This window comes from Danio rerio, chromosome 9 (genome assembly GCF_049306965.1).
Source record: "Danio rerio strain Tuebingen ecotype United States chromosome 9, GRCz12tu, whole genome shotgun sequence".
Lineage (NCBI taxonomy): Eukaryota > Metazoa > Chordata > Actinopteri > Cypriniformes > Danionidae > Danio > Danio rerio.
Window position 1 is genome coordinate 2,015,364 of NC_133184.1, and position 22,137 is coordinate 2,037,500.

General features: G+C 32.5%; 1 protein-coding gene across 1 annotated transcript in view; it reads left to right on the forward strand.

Annotated features, from left to right (window-relative positions):
• Positions 1–2,736: 2,736 nt before the first annotated feature.
• Positions 2,737–22,137, forward strand: part of lnpa (limb and neural patterns a) — a gene marked incomplete at its 5' end in the record, with an annotated part of 25,580 nt that continues 6,179 nt past the window's right edge. The window contains 10 exon segments of the mRNA NM_199480.1: positions 2,737–2,836; positions 7,287–7,385; positions 8,281–8,322; positions 11,498–11,685; positions 13,218–13,276; positions 13,412–13,452; positions 16,575–16,658; positions 17,264–17,315; positions 18,424–18,615; positions 22,116–22,137. The exon segment at positions 22,116–22,137 is cut by the window's right edge and continues 84 nt beyond it. Coding sequence (NP_955774.1) covers positions 7,359–7,385; positions 8,281–8,322; positions 11,498–11,685; positions 13,218–13,276; positions 13,412–13,452; positions 16,575–16,658; positions 17,264–17,315; positions 18,424–18,615; positions 22,116–22,137 — 707 coding nt within the window.

A 22,137-nucleotide genomic window follows, 5' to 3' on the forward strand; every position in this document is an offset into this window, starting at 1 on the left:
GTGTGGGTGTTTATCGGTATTGGGTTGCAGCTGGAAGGGCATCCCCTGTATAAAACATGTGCTGGATAAGTTAGCGGTTCATTTCGGTGTGGTGACCCCGGATTAATAAAGGGACTATGCTGAAAAGAAAATGAATATGTGAGAGTTAAGTTGAAAGGGTCTATCTGTAGAAATAGCCAACAATACATAGTACAAGTTAAAATAATTGATTTTCTAATTTTAATTCCTGCCAAAAAATTACAATATTACATATAGATAATGATCATGTAAGTTTCATGAAGAGATTTTATAAATTTCCTTTTTCTATTTTATTTTTCTGAGTTTACAATATTTTACGTTGATTATGATGATTTTGTAGAGTGCATCTGCATTAAATATAATAAACAAATCAAAAGTATTGATAAAAGCAGCAGAGCAAAAGAAAAACATAAATTTTTTTCTGGGAGTTTAGCAGTATTTAGGTACACATTGAGTAATCAAATGTAAAATAACAGTGCAGTTCTTATTGTGTGTATATTTACTCAAGTTCAATCAACTTTTCTTAAAGTTAAAAACATTATAATTTCTTGTACATGAATGCTTTTCATCCCTACACAATCACAGGCCTTAAAAACACGACTAACTGTGATTCCTGGTCAACTATAATCCCGCCTCAACATTGCAGATCCTGCAATGTGACTACTGCAGATGTGCGCACTGCGATATCAATGTTAAAGCGGTATATTGTGCAGCCCAACATTTTCTACCATAAATGTATCAAAACCTAAACGCTGATTAGTTTTATGCACTGCAAAGAACTTAATTTGCACAGCTTCATTTCTTAACATTTTGGGCTTTCTGTATTTCAAATAGTGAAAGGGTCAAATAGTGAATGATGACTTTTTATGAAGCAACAATAGAGTCTATTTTAAGATACGGGATCATTGTTTGGTTTGGGAATCTGACAGTAAAAATGAAAACCCAAGTAAATTACCTGATGAGAGTGGCAGGAAAAATCATGGGAATTAAGACACTTGGTTGACTAAAAGACATCTTTGAGTTGTGCACAATCCAACAAGATTTTATCTGATTCTTCACATTTGCTGTCTTTGGAATATGAGCTGATGAATTCTGGCAGAAGATATAGGGTCCTGTTGTGCAAGTATAATAGATATAAACATTATTTTGTTCCTTTTTCAATTAAGTTGATCAACGAGCAAGCAGGGAAGGACCGTCAAAGAATAAGATAACGGGATTGGTTGGCACAACAGAGGGCAGTGGGGCACATGGTATTTTATTTTTATAAAAAAAAAATTAAATTACTGATTTTATGGAATCATATTTATATTAGGAGGTATTTTAGGATTAGATTTGAATGTTTATGTATGTTACATGTTGTCTTGTTGGTGTCTATGTACAGCAGAACCTTTTTTTCTAAAACAAATTTCTCCTACGGCAGACAATAAATTTTACCTTACCTTAAATTTTACCTTACCTTACCTTAGTGAGATCTCAGTCAAATATTGTCCTATAAAATATTGTGCGAAATATTATCCAGACAAACTATAGGCCTACAAATGGAAAGCTTACTTGCCTATAAAAAGGTTTTTAAAAAGTATCTTATGTCTGGTTTTGTAGTCAATGGTCACATATACACTCACTAGCCACTTTATTAGGTACTGGAAATATTCCCCGGAGATTTTGCTCCATATTGACATGATAGCATCACACAGTTGCTGCAGGGTCCAAACTTTTAAAGTGCATCCAGTGTCTTCCAAACTCTTTAATACCTCATATCTTGTGTTGACTTTATTATTCATAACGTTATGTTTATTAGTTGATTATACTATAAATTCAAAGTCGCCTTGAAATCAAACTGAAACAATAATAATACTATCTGAATATTTACCTCCGGGTTTGGAGTGGCGGACCTTAAGTTGACGGGTTTCTATAGCAACTGCATAGTAATATGCTCTTTTTTTTTTTTTTTTTTTTTTTATTTGCAAAAAAAACAGTTGACAAGTTTGTAACAATATTTGTTTACAATGCAGAATATGAATTACATTGTCAATGAAAAGAGATATGAGAGAGAAAGACAGAAAAATAAAATAAAAATAAAGAACATGATATAAACTTGAGGGTAAGACATTTAAGAATCAAGAACAGTACATAAATTAAAGTCATTACAAAATGAAATAGTTCTGTTTGCTTTCTTATTTTTAGATAATGAAATTAATTGTATATAATGACTAAATTCTTGCAAAAACACAGGAAAATATGGTTTAGTATTAGTAAATTTGCATTTGTGGATAGTAATATGCTCTCTTGAGGTTAGTTTGCTATGAAGAAGCGACGCACAAAATAAAGCACCGCCTCCTACTCAATATTCAATTTCAGTTGGAGGTACACCAACAAACTAAAATAAAAGCCCGATTCACGCAGACTTTAATGGCATGCTTTTTATTAAGGATGTGTTTATGTAACATTTCTAAAATCCTCAGTTATAAAACAGCTTTTACATTATATATTTGTTGAGTATTAATATTTAAATATAATTGAGATATTTTCTGTTATATTACTATAGACTATGTTCTAAAAGAAATACAGAATATTAGCAAAGCATACCTGTTTTTCAAATAAATCAAATAATTTCTGCGGTGACGTGGACTTCATTCATTCCTATTATTCATTCAATGTTCCCGCGCTTTGAGAGAAAAAAAAAAAACATTGATCACGTGACAGAGCAGTGAAGGAGAGGAAGTCCGTGCCGCGCGGGGTTGTGGGAACACTTTGGTGACGTCCACTACTCAAGTAGAGGAATAATATTGCAGGTCTCCGCTGGATTTCTTATTCACGGGTGAGGCTCCTTCAGTTTATGTGTTTTGCGATAGTTTGTGGCGTGGTTATGCACTTTAAAGTCGCGTCATAGTGCGTGCGCGAAACACAACATGTCGTCTTATCATTTCCGCTGTATCAGCTGACAGTTGCAAGTTAAACTGTATCAAAGTGGTTATTGTTTAATCCGCCATTAAAAGTTATAGTGTTTCTACTTGTATAGTTTTAGGAAGCACCAAATGTGGTCGAGTTTATCTTTAATAACGCCTACAAAGCGCTCTGTACAAACAGAAAGCGAGTTATAGTCATTCATAGCTGTTGTTTTCTTATTTTAACTTTATTAATTAGCATTGTTTAGGTGTATTGGTCGATTGTGTTTATAAAAGACGTCGCAGTCATATATAAATATAAAACGTTTGGTTAGTTTTTCGAGCTAAACGCTTCTTAAGTTGAAAGAGTGTGGCTGAATGAAGTTATAAATAAAGTGACTTTCACTGGTCCTCATGTACTCATGCACTGATTGAGGTAACGTAAAGTTGGTTTTATATATAACTTTAATACAGATTAATTATCACGACGCACTTTTGTGAGCACAACACGTTGTTTTTGTAACTGAAACTCTTTTAAAAAGTAGTTAAGCACTATGATATCTATAAAGCTCCATAGAGGTTTTTTTTTTTTTTTAATATTCACACATTCGTTCAGTGACAACTTGTGACACGCTCCCTATATTGTTTACCATAGTACTTAATATTCGGTCTGAAATAACCTGCAAGTATGACTTCTAAACAACATTAACACCTTTGATCTGACTGTGAACAGTGTTGTACTTTGATAATCGTTGGCTGCTAATATGATTTCGCTATTTAGAGGTTGCAAATATTACTTTTATGAAATTATATTATTAAAGAAAAAGTCTGAATGTGTGAATATAAAACCAACTTTACCTCTATTGAAGTTCCCTATATTTGTCCCAATATTGTTTACTAGGGGAGAGCGGGGCACATAGTAACACTTTTTTTTTTTTACAGTAATACACTAGCCTCTCATACAAATGAACACTAAGTATGACCTCCGGATCTATGGTTTCTGTACAATATTGCTAAAAGTGCCAGCAGTAAAAATTTTAATATTTACCCAACCTGTGGGGCAAGTTGTCACAGAGTTAGTTGTAACACATGCTTAAAAAGACTGATTTCAAACAATTAATTTAAATTCAGTTTACTTTAAATAGTGTTTAAAATAGTTATAATATATATATATATATATATATATTTATATATATATATATATATATATATATATATATATATATATATATATATATATATATATATATATATATATATATATAGCACATGCTTACCTATGTATTTATCTATTGGATAAACACATTCAGATGTATTTACATTATTATTCATTATTATACACTGCATTTATTTGCATTATCAGCAATAAAATAATTTTTTTTCTATTAAATATTTTCTATTAAAAACATTTTATATAAAAAAGTTCTTAACATTACACTCTAAATCCAACAATTATTTTGTTAGTTTAGTTGATGTTCAACAGTGTGTGGCCCACAGCATGGTGTTTTCCTCAAAACTGGCTAGCAGTCGCTGTTTTTTTTTATTTTATTTTTTACATCTTATAAAATGGTTACATCTTTTAGCCTAGGTAATCACATTGTTAGTCTTAAATCTTTTTTAAACAAGTCTTAATTTTTCTTTGTTCATGTATTGCTACCCAATTTAACCAAAACCCATACAATCAACAACAATCCATCTCAATAAAACTTTTTTTTTTAAAAGGTTTTTTTTTTTTTTAACTCTATCATATTTGTTTAATTATTTCCTTACATTAACATTTCTTTAAAAGTTCTCTATGCATTTACTGCTGAGGGCACTGACCTGGTCAGATTGTTGTGCATAGATTTAGTTTATTATGTTTTTAAATTTTTTTTAAAACATTTGTTTTTTATTTTAAAGAAAGTTTATGTTGGGAAAGAAAAGTGTGTGGAATGGACACAAGTAGAGCTTGCTTGTTTTTACACGATATTTAAAATATTTAGCTAAGAACTAAAATCTACCATATATAAATGTATATTATTATTATTAATCTATTATTGTATTATTAAATGTGTTAAATTATAATATTTTTTGATAAGGCAGATAAAAATCTTTTCTATCTGGGCTTTTGAAATATTCCTTAGCCTTTAGCCCTTAATGAGTCTAAAATTTCACTCATAGTGGTCTTAAAAATGTCTTAAAGTCTTAAATTTAACTCTGTGAACCCTGCAGAAACCCTGGTAAGCAATGTGTTTTGATAGTAATTGGCTGCTGATATGATTAATCTTATTTTGAATACTTTTCTGATATTGTATTAAGAAGATGAAAGTCTGAATGTGTGATTATTGAACCAATTTTACCCCAATGTACCACATCTACATGCTCTTGGATTCAGCTCTTATTATTGAACTTGATTAATAAATCCATTTACTCAGAGTCAATGGGGTTTAAGGCACCTCTGTTTGTGCTCTTGAGGACTGTGTGGTTTAAAATAGAGGAGTGTCTTGTTACTTTTCAGAGCCTCCAGATTTTGTGTGAGCCATGGTGACATCTGATATCACTCATCTTGTGCATCTAAATCTGCCTGTGCAAGAGACGCTGAAGTCTAGAAGGGATACAGCTGCTGATAGTCACATCAATATAGCATCATTTTTGTTATTACACTACAACAAAATATATTTTTTATTTTTACATTACTGTGATGGGTTAGAGTTGGTGTAGATGTTAATAAAATAGAAATAAACTTTTTCATTAAATAGTTACGGATGTGAAACGTGACAGAAGCTGCGTGATGTCTTAAATATGTAGCTTATAAATCAAAAGGGCAATAATGTTATGAAAAAGTAAGGGTAATTATTTATACTACAGACTCCAATCCTTCTGCAGAATGATTACTGTTAACATAAAGCATGGAAAAGGTGAGACTTTAACTCCTTTTATGAAAGCATGAAAAGTGGTTGGATGATAATGAAATTTACCACTGGCACAATCCTCGTATTTCATGGATAAACAAATCAATTTCCTATAAAATTCAACAAGAGCACATCAAAACAATAAAATATAGACCTTAATAAGCAAATTTAAATAGGTTTTGTTATTTTGGTCAAAAGTTTTATTTTTTCATGATAAGGTTGACATTTTCATGGAATTGCTCATATATTATTAATATAATAATTAGTTATAATTACTGTTTTACATTACCTTGAGGGTTTGGTTTAGAGTTGGGGTTGGGGTATACCTTAATAAAATACAAAAATAGGTATTTCAATAAATTATATAAATAATTATTATTAAATTCTGTCTGCAGCTGTATCCTTTATAGAAACAACCTTAGAGACAGTGATTACAGAAAGTGTTTGCACTTTTAAAATGTGATTTAATGCATGCTATTTCTTCAGAAAACAAAATATAAGGTCAAGTGATATTTATCGTAAAGAACGGTTTTATGTTTCAAGTGAAGCAGTTCTCAAAGTTTATTTATATTTCATCATTTTGAAATGGTAAAGATATACAGTTGAAGTCAGAATTATTAGCCTCTTTATTTATTTATTTATTTTAAAATATTTCCCAAATGATGTTTAAGAGATTCAGGAAATTTTCACAGTATGTCTGATAATATTTTTTCTTCTGGAGAAAGTCTTATTTGTTTTATTTTAGCTAGAATAAAATCAGTTTTTATTTTTTTAGGGACCATTTTAAGGTCAATATTATTAGCCCCTTAAGCTAAATATTTTTTTGATAGTCTACAGAACGAACCATCATTATACAATATCTTGCCTAATTACCCTAACCTGCCTACTTAACCTAATTAAACTAGTTAAGATAAATGTCACTTTAAGCTTTATAGAAGTGTCTTGAATAAATAAGTTATTAAAACTATTATGTTTAGAAATGTGTAAAAAAAAATCTTCTCTCCGTTAAACAGAAATTGGGGAAAAAAATAAACGGGGTCTAATAATTCAGGGGTGCTAATAATTCTGACTTCAACTATAAATAGATGTGCTGTTGAAAATTAGGACAACGTTTGTACATGCTCATGTTGATGCTTGATTTAAATAATTAAATTAGATAAGTGAATATTATTAATTAGATATAAAGATATCCAAATAATTAGGTAATTAATCTACATCTGTGGTTACTGATCTACTCCTGTGTGAAATTGAGGAGTACCAGCATCATGCGTTTGTTCTTATAAAAGCCTCAATTAGCATTTGTTTTTGTTGTTTATTGATAATGCTGCAATATTCTTACATTTGTATCTGTACGCGACTGCTATTTATAATTAAAAGTCTACAGAGTCTTTATAATCCGTTCTCTAATCCTCATATCATATCAAATCAAGTAGAAAACCAATCTATCATGAGCTTGTTTGTTAGTGTAATGTTTCCTTCATTGTGTGAACAGGTGTGTGGCTTTGGCCTGGAGTAATAAGTGTAACAGAAGCCAGGCTCTGAGAGGAAGGACTGCCCTCACAGGATGGGGGCTGTGGTGTCTCGGTGGAGGGTAAGTATGTGCTCCTGTCATTTAGTCTTGTTAAGGATTTACTTTGAAGGCCTGTTTGCTAAAAGAAAACCAAAATAAAAAGATCTAAAACTTGTTCCAAATGTAAAAGATCAGCAGAGTTCGTCATGACAGCAAACATGAGTCAGTCCCTTTTATAGGGTCATTTGCAGAAGGTTTTCAACTAAACAACCTTCATTCATTCATTCATTCTACTTCAGCTTAGTCTGTTTTTTTGTCAGAGCTCACCACAGCGTAATGAACCGCCAACTATTCCAGCCTATGTTTTAAATGGCAGATCCCCTTCCAGCCGCAACTCAGTACTGGGAAACACTCATACAATCTTGCAATTATTCTCTCACACACACACACACACACACACACACACACACACACACACACACACACACACACACACACCAATTTAGTCAATCAATTCACCTATAGCGCATGTGTTTGGACTGTCAGGGAAACCGGAGCACCCGGAGGAAACCCATGCCAACATATGGAGAACATGCAAACTCCACACAGAAATGCCTGCTCCAGTCTGCACTAGCGACCTTCTTGCTGTGAGGCGACATTAACCACTGAACCACCATGCTGCCCCCTTTCTGGAACAGGAACAACTAAATATTCTAATCACTTTTGGCATAAACTAAAATAAATAGAAATTTTAGTTTTATAATATATTGTTGGCAATTCCTAAAAATGTACCTGTCCAGAATAAGGTTGTCCATGGGCACATGCATGGATTAAGAGTTCATGTTAGTTAATGTGACTTGATTATAAACTTCAAACACAGACACCCTTTGATTCACTTCCTACCAGTTTTAGTTGTGCTGAGGTTGTTTTATTCTGAGAGTTTTTTTCTTGCTAACACTTGTGTGTCCATTTCCAGGCTAAACCATCCACTGTAGAGGTCTTGGAGGGTCTTGATAAGGTAAAAATACTTATCTAATGATTTTCTGCTATCACTCTTTCTGTCTTTTATGATACTGAAGCATTCAGCTTTATGAATGTTCTGCAACGTCCATGTGTTTAATCATGTTTATGGGACTGTCCTGATAATTCAGAATGATGTTTTAAATAGTGAATGATTTTAAACACGTTTAAAAAGATGGTAGGGATTGTTATTATGATTATAATTAATGTTATAATGATGAAGTGTTGTTTTTTGTATTTTATTAAAGTCATCACCAGCTATTGTGACTTTAAAATCTCTACTAATACTACCTAATATCGAAAGTGTCCTTCTGCAGTTAACCAACAACATGATCTCTAACTGAATCATGACGTTGTTATTATTGTAATGTTTTTATTTATATAGATGCATGAAGTAGTCATACGTTGCTGATGTTGCAATGAAAAAAAATAAACAAACAAACCAACAATAATATTTGAGGTGAATGCGTATGTTGCCAGATTGAGGTAAAAAATGCTTTGAGAACATTATGAAGTGTTGAATAATGTTTGTTGTGTATTATTTATCACCAGTTGTAACTGTTGTGAGTTTAAATTATCTACTACTACCTGATTTTGAAGGTACCCTTTTGCAGTTAGTCAGCAACAATATGATCTCTTACCGAATTAGGGTGTTGTTATTATTGTAATATTTTTTTAATCTATATAGATCTGTGAAATAGCCATGTGTATATATGTAATCTGTATAGATCTTGCCATTAAATAGCCATATGTTGCAATAAATAAATAAATAAATAAACAAACAAACAAACCAGCAATAATATTTAAAGTGAATGCATATTTTGCCAGATTGAGTTAAAAAATGCTTTGATATTTAAATAACAAAGTGTTGTTTTTAGTATTTTATTTAAATCATCACCAGCTGTTGTGAGTGTAAAATATCTACTACTACTTAAAATTGAAGGTTTCCTCATGCAGTTATACACACACACACACACATATATATATATATATGAATGATCTCTTACTGAATTATTACGTTGTTATTATTTGTTTTATTTTTATCTATATAGATCCTGCCATAAAATTGTCGTGAGTTGCTGATGTTGCTCTATATAAACAAACAAACCAACAGTAGTCTAAAATCAAACAAAAAGTGCTTAGGTGTAGCTTAATTATGTGTCAGTGCTCTTTGGGTAAGGGATTCATCATAATATACACAAAAAATCAGTCCAAGGCATTTTAAAAAACGTGGAAAAAATATATTAAAAGCTATTATTGACATGGCTTTTGCTTAAAACTGTGCCTATGCATTTTGGCAAACAGTTGCTTTTATCAGGGTTACTTGCCGAAATGCATAGGCGCAGTTTTAAGGAATAGCCATGTTAATAAATAACTTTTAAAATATTTTTATCAACATTATTCGAGTACCTTGGACTTAATTTTGCCGTTTAAATCAACAGTAATATTTAAAGTGATGTTAATGCTTTGTAGTTTGCCTACAGTGCAATGCATATGTTGCCAGATTGAGGTAAAAGAAATGCTTTTGAAATTGGAATACTTTAAAGGTATTGAGCTTCATACAAGATCTGGCAACTTGACAAATATGGACAGAAAAGAGATTTTTCATAAGTAGCTTGGGTCATATAAATTATGGGAGTTTCCTGGGAGAAATAACAAAGGTCGGAGATGGTTTGAAAGATGGGAGACAAACAGGATAAGAGAATAACACACAGTTACAGACGGACACAAATGTCAGCCATGCACTGTAAACGCCCAGTGCATGTGTCATGAGTTATTTTAGGATGGGGTTTACAGTAGTAGCTCACTCAGAGGTCTCTTCAGGTCAGCTGAGCACTGTATGAATGATTTGTTTGTACATTTGCTGTTTAAATGCCAAAGCATGTGATTTTTAAGCCATTTGACCTGGTTTTGTATTTAGACAAGATTAGATCTTTGTGTTATTAAATTAATGTTGCGGGCTGTGATCAGAGCCTCTATGAACTTCTGCTTTAGATATCTAGGTCATAGAGATTTGATTCAAGTTCTGACAAAACAGGTTTTCCATCTACGCTTACTGTATGCCGGAGGATATTTTAAAGTGTATCATCAGTGTTTCAGTGTCTTTAGGCCGTCATGCATCCTGTTATTTGATCTGTTCCTGCTGAAAACACACCCTCATATGATGGATCTCAATACTCCACTTCTACATCTTTGACTGTGCATATTTAGGCCTGTTACGAATGCTGAATTATTGTCTGATCATCATGGTTATTAATTGCAATTCTTTAAAATGATTTTTTTTTTCATTTATCTCAATTACGTTTTATTAGTAAAAATGTGTGCATTAAAGTGTCTGGTGTGTTGGTGGTGTAAGCATGGGAGTGCGTTTCCCAAAATCATAGTTATTAGCCAACTAAGATTGCAAGTTCTGTTACAAATGTAGTTCATTGGTTCCTATGAACCTGCGCAAACACTACTATAATAATGAATTATTGTCTAAAATTGTGATTAAGTGATTAATTCAAATAAAAACATTAGCTTACACTTTTGTCAGAATTTTTTTTGAAACCAAATGTATTATTTATTATTAAATAGATAATTTATTTGTAATTTTTATTTATTTATTTTTAAATAATTATTTAATTTGTTTTTAATTCATTTTTAATTTATTCATTTTTAATTAATTATTTAATTTATTTATTTAAACATTTTTATTAATTAATAAATTATTTTTTTTTATTTTTAACTATTTTTATAAATAATATTATTTTATATTATTTTATTTTATTTTATTATTTTATAAATTATATATATAATTTTTTAAATTTATATAATTTAAATAAAAAAATAATACATGTATTTATTTATTTATTGTTTATTTTTATTAATACAAATATTTTACTTAATTTATTAATTTATTTATACTTTTTAATTAATTAATTTATTTATTAATAATACATTTATTTATTTATTTAAAATTTATTAATAAAATATATTTTTTAAATAATTAATAAGTTAATTAAAATATATAAATATATATATATATATATATATTTTAAATGAATTGATTGATTTGGTTATTTATTTATTTTAAACGTAATTCAAACAAAGGTTCAAGGATTGAATGAAGCTGACTACCTCCAGTCCTTATGTTGTGTTTTATTGATCTCTTTTTTCCCTCTTTCTCTCAGGATATCCAGGTCCTTGAGGAATACAGAGAGAAGAACCATAAGCAGCTGAAGCTATGGGTTTACAGACTGCTGTTGTACTCCGCTCTGCTGTACCTGATGGCCTGTGCAGTCGTATACGCGTGGTACATCCCGGAGCGGATGATAGGAAAATTAATAGTGGCATCACCCTTCTTACTGTTCCCTCTGCTGTAAGTATGTAAATTCAGACTATCAAAAAGTTTAAGTACCATTAAGACAAGATTTTTATAATGAAAACACTTTAGATGTTTTAAAAGGGTATTACCAGGACAGACTTTAAGTAATTTAACAAATGTTGAATTAAAAAATCATATGTAACTTTTAGTATACAGTTTTTGTGAATTTAACTTATTTATTTATATTTTTAAATCATCTATATCTTCTTTTATTGAAATATGAAGTTGATTCTATCATGTAATGGTTTTTATTTATATTGATCTTGCAGTGAAACAGCCATAAGTTGCTGATGTGGCAAAAAATAAATAAATAAATTGAAGAATGGTAGTAAATTCAATATATTTTGTTCTACCAAATGGGTAAGACCCTGCTCGAGGATGTTTTGCGAGATTTCTCCCTTTGTTAACCATTCAGTGGACTGTCCTTCTTTAAATTTTCGTAGATTTTTCTATGAAGTGAACTCACTTATTAAATTATTTGGTAAAGTTTTGTCTAAGGAGTTTTGTAGCATTTAAATGCCAAAAGTCTGATGTCATATAACTTTTGTTTGTTTGAATTTATATGATATAGTTTTATTATATTATATTTTATTATATTATATTATATTATATTATTCTGAATTGTTTTTGCAATGAAGATAGTCAATAGACTGATATAAAAACTTATTTTTTAATGGTTTATTTTATTATATTATTTAGAATTATTTTTGCCATGATTGGCTATTTAAAGCAATAAATTATTAAATACTTATTTATTTCTGTCATGATGCCAGCACAAAATATTTTACTAGATATTCTTCAAGACACTTCTATACAGCTTAAAGTGACATTTAAAGGCTTCACTTGGTTAATTAGGTTAACTAGGCCGGTTAGGGTAATTAGTTAAGTTGTAATATGATGGTTTGTTCTGTAGACTTATGAAAGATATATAACTTAAAGGGGCTAATAATATTGGCAATATTGTTTAAATTATATTTATAATTATAATATTAATATTGATAATATTATCAGACATAGTAAATAAAAAATATAATATAAATATGTATATAAAAATTTTAAGTACATAATACATGTATACAATTTGATAATTTTTTAAGTGAAGTTTTTATTTCTTGTCTTATTTGTATTAGTGTTGTTGTTATTATGATTGAGTAACTGTTTGAATGTTTTTTTAGTAATTTAGATTTTCATGCCTTATTTTTTATTGTAAGTGTATAGTTTGTCTGTATTTCTCCAGGTATCTCATTTGTATTAACTACTTTAATTTTCTTGTCACCTAATAATTTGTTTTATTTTTGAGTAAATATTGTAGTTTGTAATAATAGTTTGGATTTGTGTGTCTTGTTTTCATTTTAATTGTAATTTTATTTGTTTTGTATTTTTTTTAATTTAATGTTCTTTCTAATTTTTTAATAAAAGTCTTAAGTGGAACTTAATGAATGGTAAATGTTTCCTGTCAACAAGCTGAAAGTAATGTTAAGATTAATAAAGATTCATATTAATAACTTTCCTTTTCTCTTCTGAAGGATTTGGCTGCTGAGGAAACTGCTGATAGTTTTATACAACAAGCGAACAGAGAGAAACAGTAAGATTTTCCTTCCTGGGTTTTAGATGATCTCATTATGAGTTCTGTTTTTCTGTATTGTCTGTTTAATTCAGTGTGATGAATTATACCTACAGGTTCAATTCTGTTGTTTTTATTTACTGTTTTGTTTCTTAGATGAAAAGTTAGAAGAGCTGAAAGCAGAGAAAAAGAAAATAGTGAGTAACTTTCTGCTGTTGTGTCTTTTAATTTTAGGCTGCTTTTTGTCTGTTTTGTGTTTGTTCTTCTGTTTGGCCTTTTTACAAATGTCTGTGACGTTTCAGCGTTAAAATACACATCAGATCGTTTATTATATAGCCTGTTAAAAATGTACGTTTTTGGGTGAGAGATTATTGTGTTTTTTTTTGCCTGTGGCTTTAAAGGCAAATAAGCAGGTTATAACATTTAATTTCTGAGAGGTATAAATGGGGTAGGATGTAATGATAAACTCAGTCACAAATACCACGATAAGATGAATAAGCAACACACAAATGCAATTGCAATGATCGCAGTGTGCGCGCACACACATGCGTGCACATATAACAGGTTGTGTTTTGTTGCTCAAATGTGCATACCTGTCAACCCCCTTATTTTTCCCAGGATTCTCCTGCCTTTTGCAATTCTATCCCGCTATCATCCTGTAAATGTATTTTCCCATATCTATGAAGGGTGGCAATAAACAAGAGCCGATCCTCCCTATACGCAACCCATACCGCCGAACCACCAGGGGATGCCCCTTCCTCTTAAATGTGAATCTGTTCTGTACTTTTATTTTATTTAGGCATGAAAACACTTTGAAATAAAAATAAAAATGGCAGGATTCCCTTACTTTCTATTACAGGCGCCATTGCCCCTCTCATGCAATCCTCAAAACAGTCGATCATGTAGCGGTGCGTGACTGTCAGACGCAATCCATATTGATAAATAGATGCTATTTCCAAAACGAATTCTGAATACGTTGTTTGAAGCAAAGCGAAAGTGGATACTCTGGGTCTTAAGTAGTGTGTTTGAACAGACTCATACACATAAAAATAATAATAATTACAATAATTATAATAATAATAATGATGATGATGATGATGATGATGATAATAATAATAATATAATAATAGTAATGATAATTACAATAATGATAATTAAAATAATAATAATAACAAAAATAATAATGATTATGATGATGATAATAATGATAGTAATAATAATGATGATGATGATGATAATAATATAATAATAGTAATGATAATTACAATAATGATAATTATAATAATAATAATAATAATAATAATAATAATAATAATAATAATAATTACAATAATTATAATAATAATAATAATGATGATGATGATGATGATGATAATAATAATATAATAATAATAATGATAATTACAATAATGATAATAATAATAATGATGATGATGATAATATGATAGTAATAATAATGATGATAATAACAATAATAATAATGATGATGATGATAATAATTATAATAATGATAGTAATAATAATGATAATAACAATAATAATGATAATAATAATGATGATAATAACAATAATAATGATAATAATAATAATGATGATAATAACGATAATAATAATAATAATGACAATAATAATAATAATAATATTAATATTATAATGAGAATAATAATAATTTTTATAATGATGATGATAATAATAATAATAATGATAATAATGATAAAAATAATAATAATGATAATAATGACAATAATAATAATAATAATAATAATAATAATATTAATAATGAGAATAATAATGATTTTTATAATGATGATAATAATAATGATAATAATGATAATGATGATAATAATAATAATAATAATAATAATGTCTAAACATGTCCATCTTGGTGGGTTTTCTTTTAAACACAATTTTGTCTTAAATTAACAAAAAAATTATTGAATGCTTTCACTATCTGTGCATTTTTAAAGTGACACCTCTGTTATGTAATGTAGTCAAATGAAAAATCTAAATGAGAGATTCATTCGCTGCTCTTCAATTAGAATATTTAAATTATGCAGTGAAGAATCTGGTGTCCATTATTTGACAGTATGCAAATGGGTAAATATGCTTCTGGTTAGAGATATTTATAGCCAAGTTACTGTTCAAAATAAACCTGATTTAGCGTTCTCAAATCGGGACTCCTGTTGTGTGATTGAAGCGTCCTTGTTTATAGTTGTGTAAACTATACAGCTATACCTGACCAGTTTGATCACAGAGTTGGAACAGATCTTTTAATCTAAGTTTCTTTGCAAATCCTGTCATGTGGACATTTTTATACAAGTTAATACTGACACATTATAATATGCGCCTATCAATCAATAATGGTGGGTGGGGAAAACAATGCTGCTATGTCAAATTGGAGAACATGCAAACTCCATTCAGAAATGCCAACTGACCCAGACGAAGCTCGAACCAGTGACTTTCTTGCTGTGAGGCGATCGTGCTACCCGCTGTGCCACCGTGACACCTCCTCCTGATGTAATGTGAAGGAATTTTTTAAAAAAGATGCTTGTTATCTTTCATATCACTCCAATATGACTCTAGACACACAATGCTGTTAAAATAGCTTCCACAAGTCATATTAAAACTGCTTGAGTGCATGTCCTCTCATATATGCATACATCATAACATTTTAATATGAGCGAGCTAGTAATTTTACCCAGTCAGGGTGCTTCCCTCTACTGTTAGCTTTACACTAATGCCAGGAAAACAACGTCCTGTTTTCCTTCTCATCATATCGAGCTCCTCTGCTGTCAGCGAGAGAAAGAGATCATTTCTGCTCTTAATAAATAATCTGAAATCAATGAAGACAGCGGGTAATTGGCACAGAGACTTTACTTGGTAAAGTGCTTGGCTAACGACTTGTCTTTAAATTAATAGTGTTTAGTGATGGGAGGAAATAAATCTGAGAAATTGCTTGTCATCCACTGTCATGTCTAATAACTTTCAATAATTACAGCTGATGGATTTTCACACTCCCCATTATCGCAGTAGGGCTTGTAATTATTCTATTCATTAAAGTTAAATAATTAGCACTATTTGCTCTTAGCCTGAAATGAAGTTTTAAGATGAAACTGAACCGTAGATGTGAGGAAACGGACCAAATTAGTTTCTGCCTTTAACCACCCCCCCCCCAAAAGGCGCAAGATTAACCCTTTATTGGACAGTTACCATAAATTAAAATGATTTGAAATTCCGGATATTGTTATGATTATTCAGCATTCATTACTGTTTGATGTAATTGTGCTGATGGGATTGTCATATTTTCACTTTATTTCAGCTTGAACAAGTGATGGAAACGGAGACCTATAAAAATGCCAAGCTGATTCTTGAACGCTTTGACCCAGACTCAAAGAAGAAGCTTGTAAGTATTATATTCAAATTCATCATCTTGCTTATCAAAACATGCTCCTTTTTACAAGATGTAAAATAATGTAAAATAAGTCTGACGTCCATAGAGTGTTTACGTGAAGTTTCAGCTCAAAATAACACGCATATAATGTTTTCTAACTCTCTGAAACTGACCCTTTTACACTTTGACACTAAATGTGGCATATTGGTGACTGTCGCTTTAAATTCAAATGAGATTATGCTCTTTTTTCCAAAGAGGGAGGAGCTATGAATGCCTGTGTATCAGCAGTGTCAGATACAGAAACAAAACTAACATCCTATGCTAATGAGGGAGAGATGGTCACTAGTGGGCGGGGTTTCCCCCCTCTAATGACGTCATACAAATGGAGAATGTCAATCAAAGTGTTTCTGCAGACGGCTTTTATCAAGTGTGATTATAATAAAAATAATATATACATGGTTACCATTAGAAGCTGGTTATATTCACAGACTGTTCCCACACAACTGTGTTTAAACCAATTAAATTGTGGTTAAATTGACTTTTGCATAATAGTTCCCCTTTAATACAGATGTGATGGATTTAATGTGTGTGTGTGTTTTTTTTTTTTTTCTCTGAAGGAGTTAGAGACTCAACCCATTGGCCCGACTGCCACTCCAAGACAAGGCCAAGGTGAGCAATCAAATCCAGTCCACCTCTAAAGCTAGAAATTGGAGATATATATGCTTCATAATCTTTTATCAGAGTTTAGTAAATTGTTTTAGTGACATGCCATGTGGGTAAAACTGGATGAAATCTAGGCCTTTTACAATAATTAATATATAGACTCATCGCAAAAGACATGGACATGATCTCAATATATATTGGTGATGCAATAAAAAAAAAAAAAATTATATATATATATATATATATATATATATATATATATATATATATATATATATACATTGTCCATTCACAAAAAAAAACTATTCTAGCAACACTTTAGTTGATTGTGCAACATCTTTATCTCTATTGGAGGTGTCAGTGTCAGTATGGTTAAAACACTAGTTTTAACACTATAGACCATTTTGAGGGATGTAAAGTGTTATTCAACCGTGCGTTTATTAAACAGGTGGGTAATGTATGTAGACACGATGATAATGATGCGAACACCTTTTGTTTTTGCACTTTTTGTCATAATAAAAAGGCTTATGTCTTTTTTATGGCCGTTTACATAGAGACACATTTAGCTGTATACTCAAATGTTTTATTTTTAGTGCTGGACAAAGATTAATCGAAATGAATCACATCCACAATAAAAATGTATGACCTAATGCACCTGTGTGTACTTTGTATACTTACTCTGAATATATAAATACACATGCATGCATATGTTTGAGAATCTATAATTTATAATAATTAATATAATTAATTTATAATATCTGCTATTAGATCTATTTTCAGTTGTCAGACACCCAAATGAAAATATACTATATTAACTTATAGTAAAAACTGTAGTGCTTTTTTCATATACATGTCTATGATACAAATTGTATATACATTTAAATTTGTATGTAACAAAATTGTTTTGTATAGTTTTGTTCCAATGTATGTGTGTCTAGTGAATATACATAATAAATATATGTACATATAATGTACACACACATCTCTTTTGTCAAAATAAACTTTTATTTTGGATGTGATTAATCACACACAATTTATTTTATATTACAGGGTTTAGAAATTTATAAGATGCAATGAGCGTTTGTGTTATTGTTTTTTTTTTTTTTTTTTTCAGAGCTACGTCATCGGCTTGTGTCTCCTCGTCCCACTGGTCGTCCTCCTCCAGTCCCTGTACCTGGCCCGTCAGTCCCCGGCACGCCACTGTCCGCTCCAGGAGGACCACCTGAAAAAGGTCTGTCAGCCTCGACCCCGCAAGCTCTGATCAGGCGGCCCGGGACCCCGGCGGGCACACCGATTCCTGTGATGGGTGAGTTTCATCTGCTCATTCATCTGATTGAAAGCTGTGTTAATGTCCTTGGCTGATAAATATACACATTTCTTTTTTCATCTAGTCTTAAACTCTTTACAAAAGTAACATTTTATATATATATATTAACTTTATGAAGATATAAATACGTCTTTTAAAAAATAACAATGAAATGCAAGTATTATGGCAGCACAGTGGCTCAGTGGTTAGCACTGAAATATAAAAACATCCCAAATTACTCAAAATGCTACTTGAAATATTCGAAATTCTAATATAATTGTTTTAAAAATTAGTAAGTTAATTTATTAAATTCACATACAACCACTATTAAACTTAAAAAGAGCTCATACCAAATAACTAAAGTTTAAACACTCACCGGCCACTTTATTAGGTACACCTTACTAGTACCGGGTTGGACCCCCTTTTGCCTTCAGAACTACCTTAATCCTTTGTGGCATAGATTCAACAAGATATTGACATGATGGCATCACACAGTTGCTGCAGATATGTCCGCTGCACATCCATGATGTGAATTTCCCGTTTCACCACATCACAAACGTGCTCTATTGGATTGAGTTTGGTGACTGTGGAGGCCATTTGCGTTCAGTAAACTCATTGTCCTGTTCAAGAAACCAGTCTGAGATGATTCATGCTTTATGACATGGTGCGTTATCCTGCTGAATACACTGTGCTCATAAAGGGATGGACATGGTCAGCAGCAATACTCAGGTAGGCTGTGGCATTGATGCTAAATTGGTACTAATGGACCCAAAGTGTGCCAAGAAAATCCCCCCTCACCATTAAACCACCACCACCAGTCTGAACCGCTGATACAAGGCAGGATGGATCCATGCTTTCATGTTGTTGATGCCAAATTCTGACCCGACCTTCCGAATGTGTCAGCAGAAATGGAGACTCATCAGAGCAGGCAACGTTTCTCCAATCTTCTATTGTCCAGTTTTGGTGAGTCTGTGTGAATTGTAGCCTCAGTTTCCTGTTCTTAGCTGACAGGAGCGGCACCCGGTGTAGTCTTCTGCTGCTGTAGCCCATCCGCCTCAAGGTTGGACGTGTTGTGTGTTCAGAGATGCTCTTCTGCAGAGCTCGGTTGTAACGAGTGCTTATTTGAGTTACTGTTGCCTTTCTATCAGCTGGAGCCAGTCTGACCATTCTCCTCTGACCTCTGGCATCAACAAGGCATTTGCGCCCACAGAACTGCCACTTACTGGATATTTCTTCTTTGTCAGACCATTGTCTGTAAATCCTAGAGATGGTTGTGCGTGAAAATCTCAGTAGATCAGCAGTTTCTGAAATACTCAGACCAGCCCGTCTGGCACCAACAACCATGCCACATTCAGAGTCACTTAAATCCTCTTTCTTCCCTATTTTGATGCTCGCTTTGAACAGCAGCAGATCGTCTTGACCATGTCTACACGCCTAAATGCATTGAGTTGCTGCCATGTGATTGGCTGATTAGAAATTTGCGTTACCGAGCAGTTGGACAGGTGTACCTAATAAAGTGGCTGGTGATTCATGTAAAAGTAAACGTCAATTATAAATAATAATCAGTAATAAGTTTGTATACACAATGCTAAAAAACTGCCAGAAGTCACAGTGAATTTCTCTTCCATCTTGCGTATGAAAATGTAGTTTTAGGATTTTTTATGTAATTAGTTTATGGTTAATTGAGCGTCTGTTAACAGTGAGTGACAGATGACACAGGCCCTGCTGTGTTTGTCACGTGGGTTTTTGCTGTATGGAGCTCTTCTGGGCCCAGTTCAAGCAAACACCTTTAGCAAGAAATTGGAAGTGAAAAGCACCTTGGTCCACTGCGGCGTCTCCATATGCTGGTAAATGAGTAAGCAGCAGGGATCCCACACTATGCCAAGTCTGGCAGAAATGACCAGTCTTCTGGCTATGATTGCTCTTGATGTAAAATTATATTAATTATGAGTGTGGATCACAGCGGGCGTAAGGAGGGAGGTCCATATCAGTGTCGTTATTAAAAGCTGTCCCTCTTATCAGTCATCATTGGCCATGCAGCACTGAGCCACAGATACCAGCACACTACTGTGGAGACGTCTGTGTGTGTGTGAGGGTTCCCGCTCTGAGCCTGATGTCAAATTCCTTGACTTTCTCTGACTACAAAGCTGAGTTTATATGATTCATCATGAACAGAAGACTGTTGTGTTTGCTGAGCGGGCAAAACAAACAGACACAGCTTAGTGAATGCATTTGACTTGAATGACTGCTGGCTGACAAGCAGGCAAGGAGTAAAATGGTGCTGATAAATAGAGGAACAATGGGATCAAACGCATGATATAGAAGAATAAAACATTGCATTAAATCTCCTGGCTTTAGATGACTGGAACAGCCCTTTTAAAGTTCCATGATTTTCCCATAATTCCCTGACCACTGTTTGTGTGTGTGTGTCTGTGGGTTTGTGTGCGTGTGTGTGCTTGTGCATGTTTGCGTGTTTTTGTGCACGCATTTGTGTACTTGTGTCTGTGCGTGTTTGCATGCATGCATGTTTTTGTGCTTTTGCGCGCGTGTCTGCGCTTGTTTGTACGTGTGTGTGTGTGTGTGTGTGTGTGTGTGTGTGCACGTGTATGTTTGTGAGTGTCTGTTCATGTGTATATATTTGTGTGCACTCCTTTGTGTGCTTGTGCGTGTTTGTTAATGTGTGCATATGTTTGTGTGTGTGTGTGCGTATGTGTGTGTCTGTCCGTGTGTGTAAATTTGCTTGTACTCCTTTGTGTGCTTGTGTGTGTTTGTTAATGTGTGCGTATGTTTGTGTGGTTTGTATGTGTGTGTGTGTGTGTGCATGTACGTATGTTTGCGTGTGTCTGTCCTTGTGTGTAAATTTGCGTGCACTTCTTTGTGTGCTTGTGCATGTTTGTTTGTGTGTGCGTATGTTTGTGCGTGTCTGTCCGTGTGTGTATATTTGCGTGCACTCCTTTGTGTGCTTATGCGTGTGTGTGTGTGCGTATGTTTGTGTTTGTGTATGTCTGTCCATGTGTGTGTATTTGCGTGCACTCATTGGTGTGCTTATGCGTGTTTGCTTGTGTGTGCATGTTTGTGTGTTTGTGTACACCTCTGCATATGTGTATGTTTTTTTTGTGTGTCTGTGTCTGTCTGTATGTGTGTGTGGGTGTGTGTGTTTGTATTTGTGCGTGTTTGCACATGTGTATGCTTGTGTGTGTGCGTGTGTGTGCGTGTGCCTGCGTGCGTGTGTGTGTGTGTGTTTGTATTTGTGCGTGTTTGCATATGTGTATGCGCGTGTTTGTTTGTGCTTGTGTTTATGTCTGTTTGCATGTGTGCTTGTGCATGTGTGTTTGTTTGTATGAATGTGTGTGTTCATGTCTGTCTGTTTGCATGTGTGAATGTGTGTGTTGCTTGTCCATGTGTTTGCATGAATGAATGTGTGTGCATGTGTTTGCTTATGTGTCTGTCTGTGTGTTGTGTGTGTGTGTGTGTGTGTGCGCTTGCGTGTGTGTTCACAGGAATGCACCCTCCAGGCCCTCC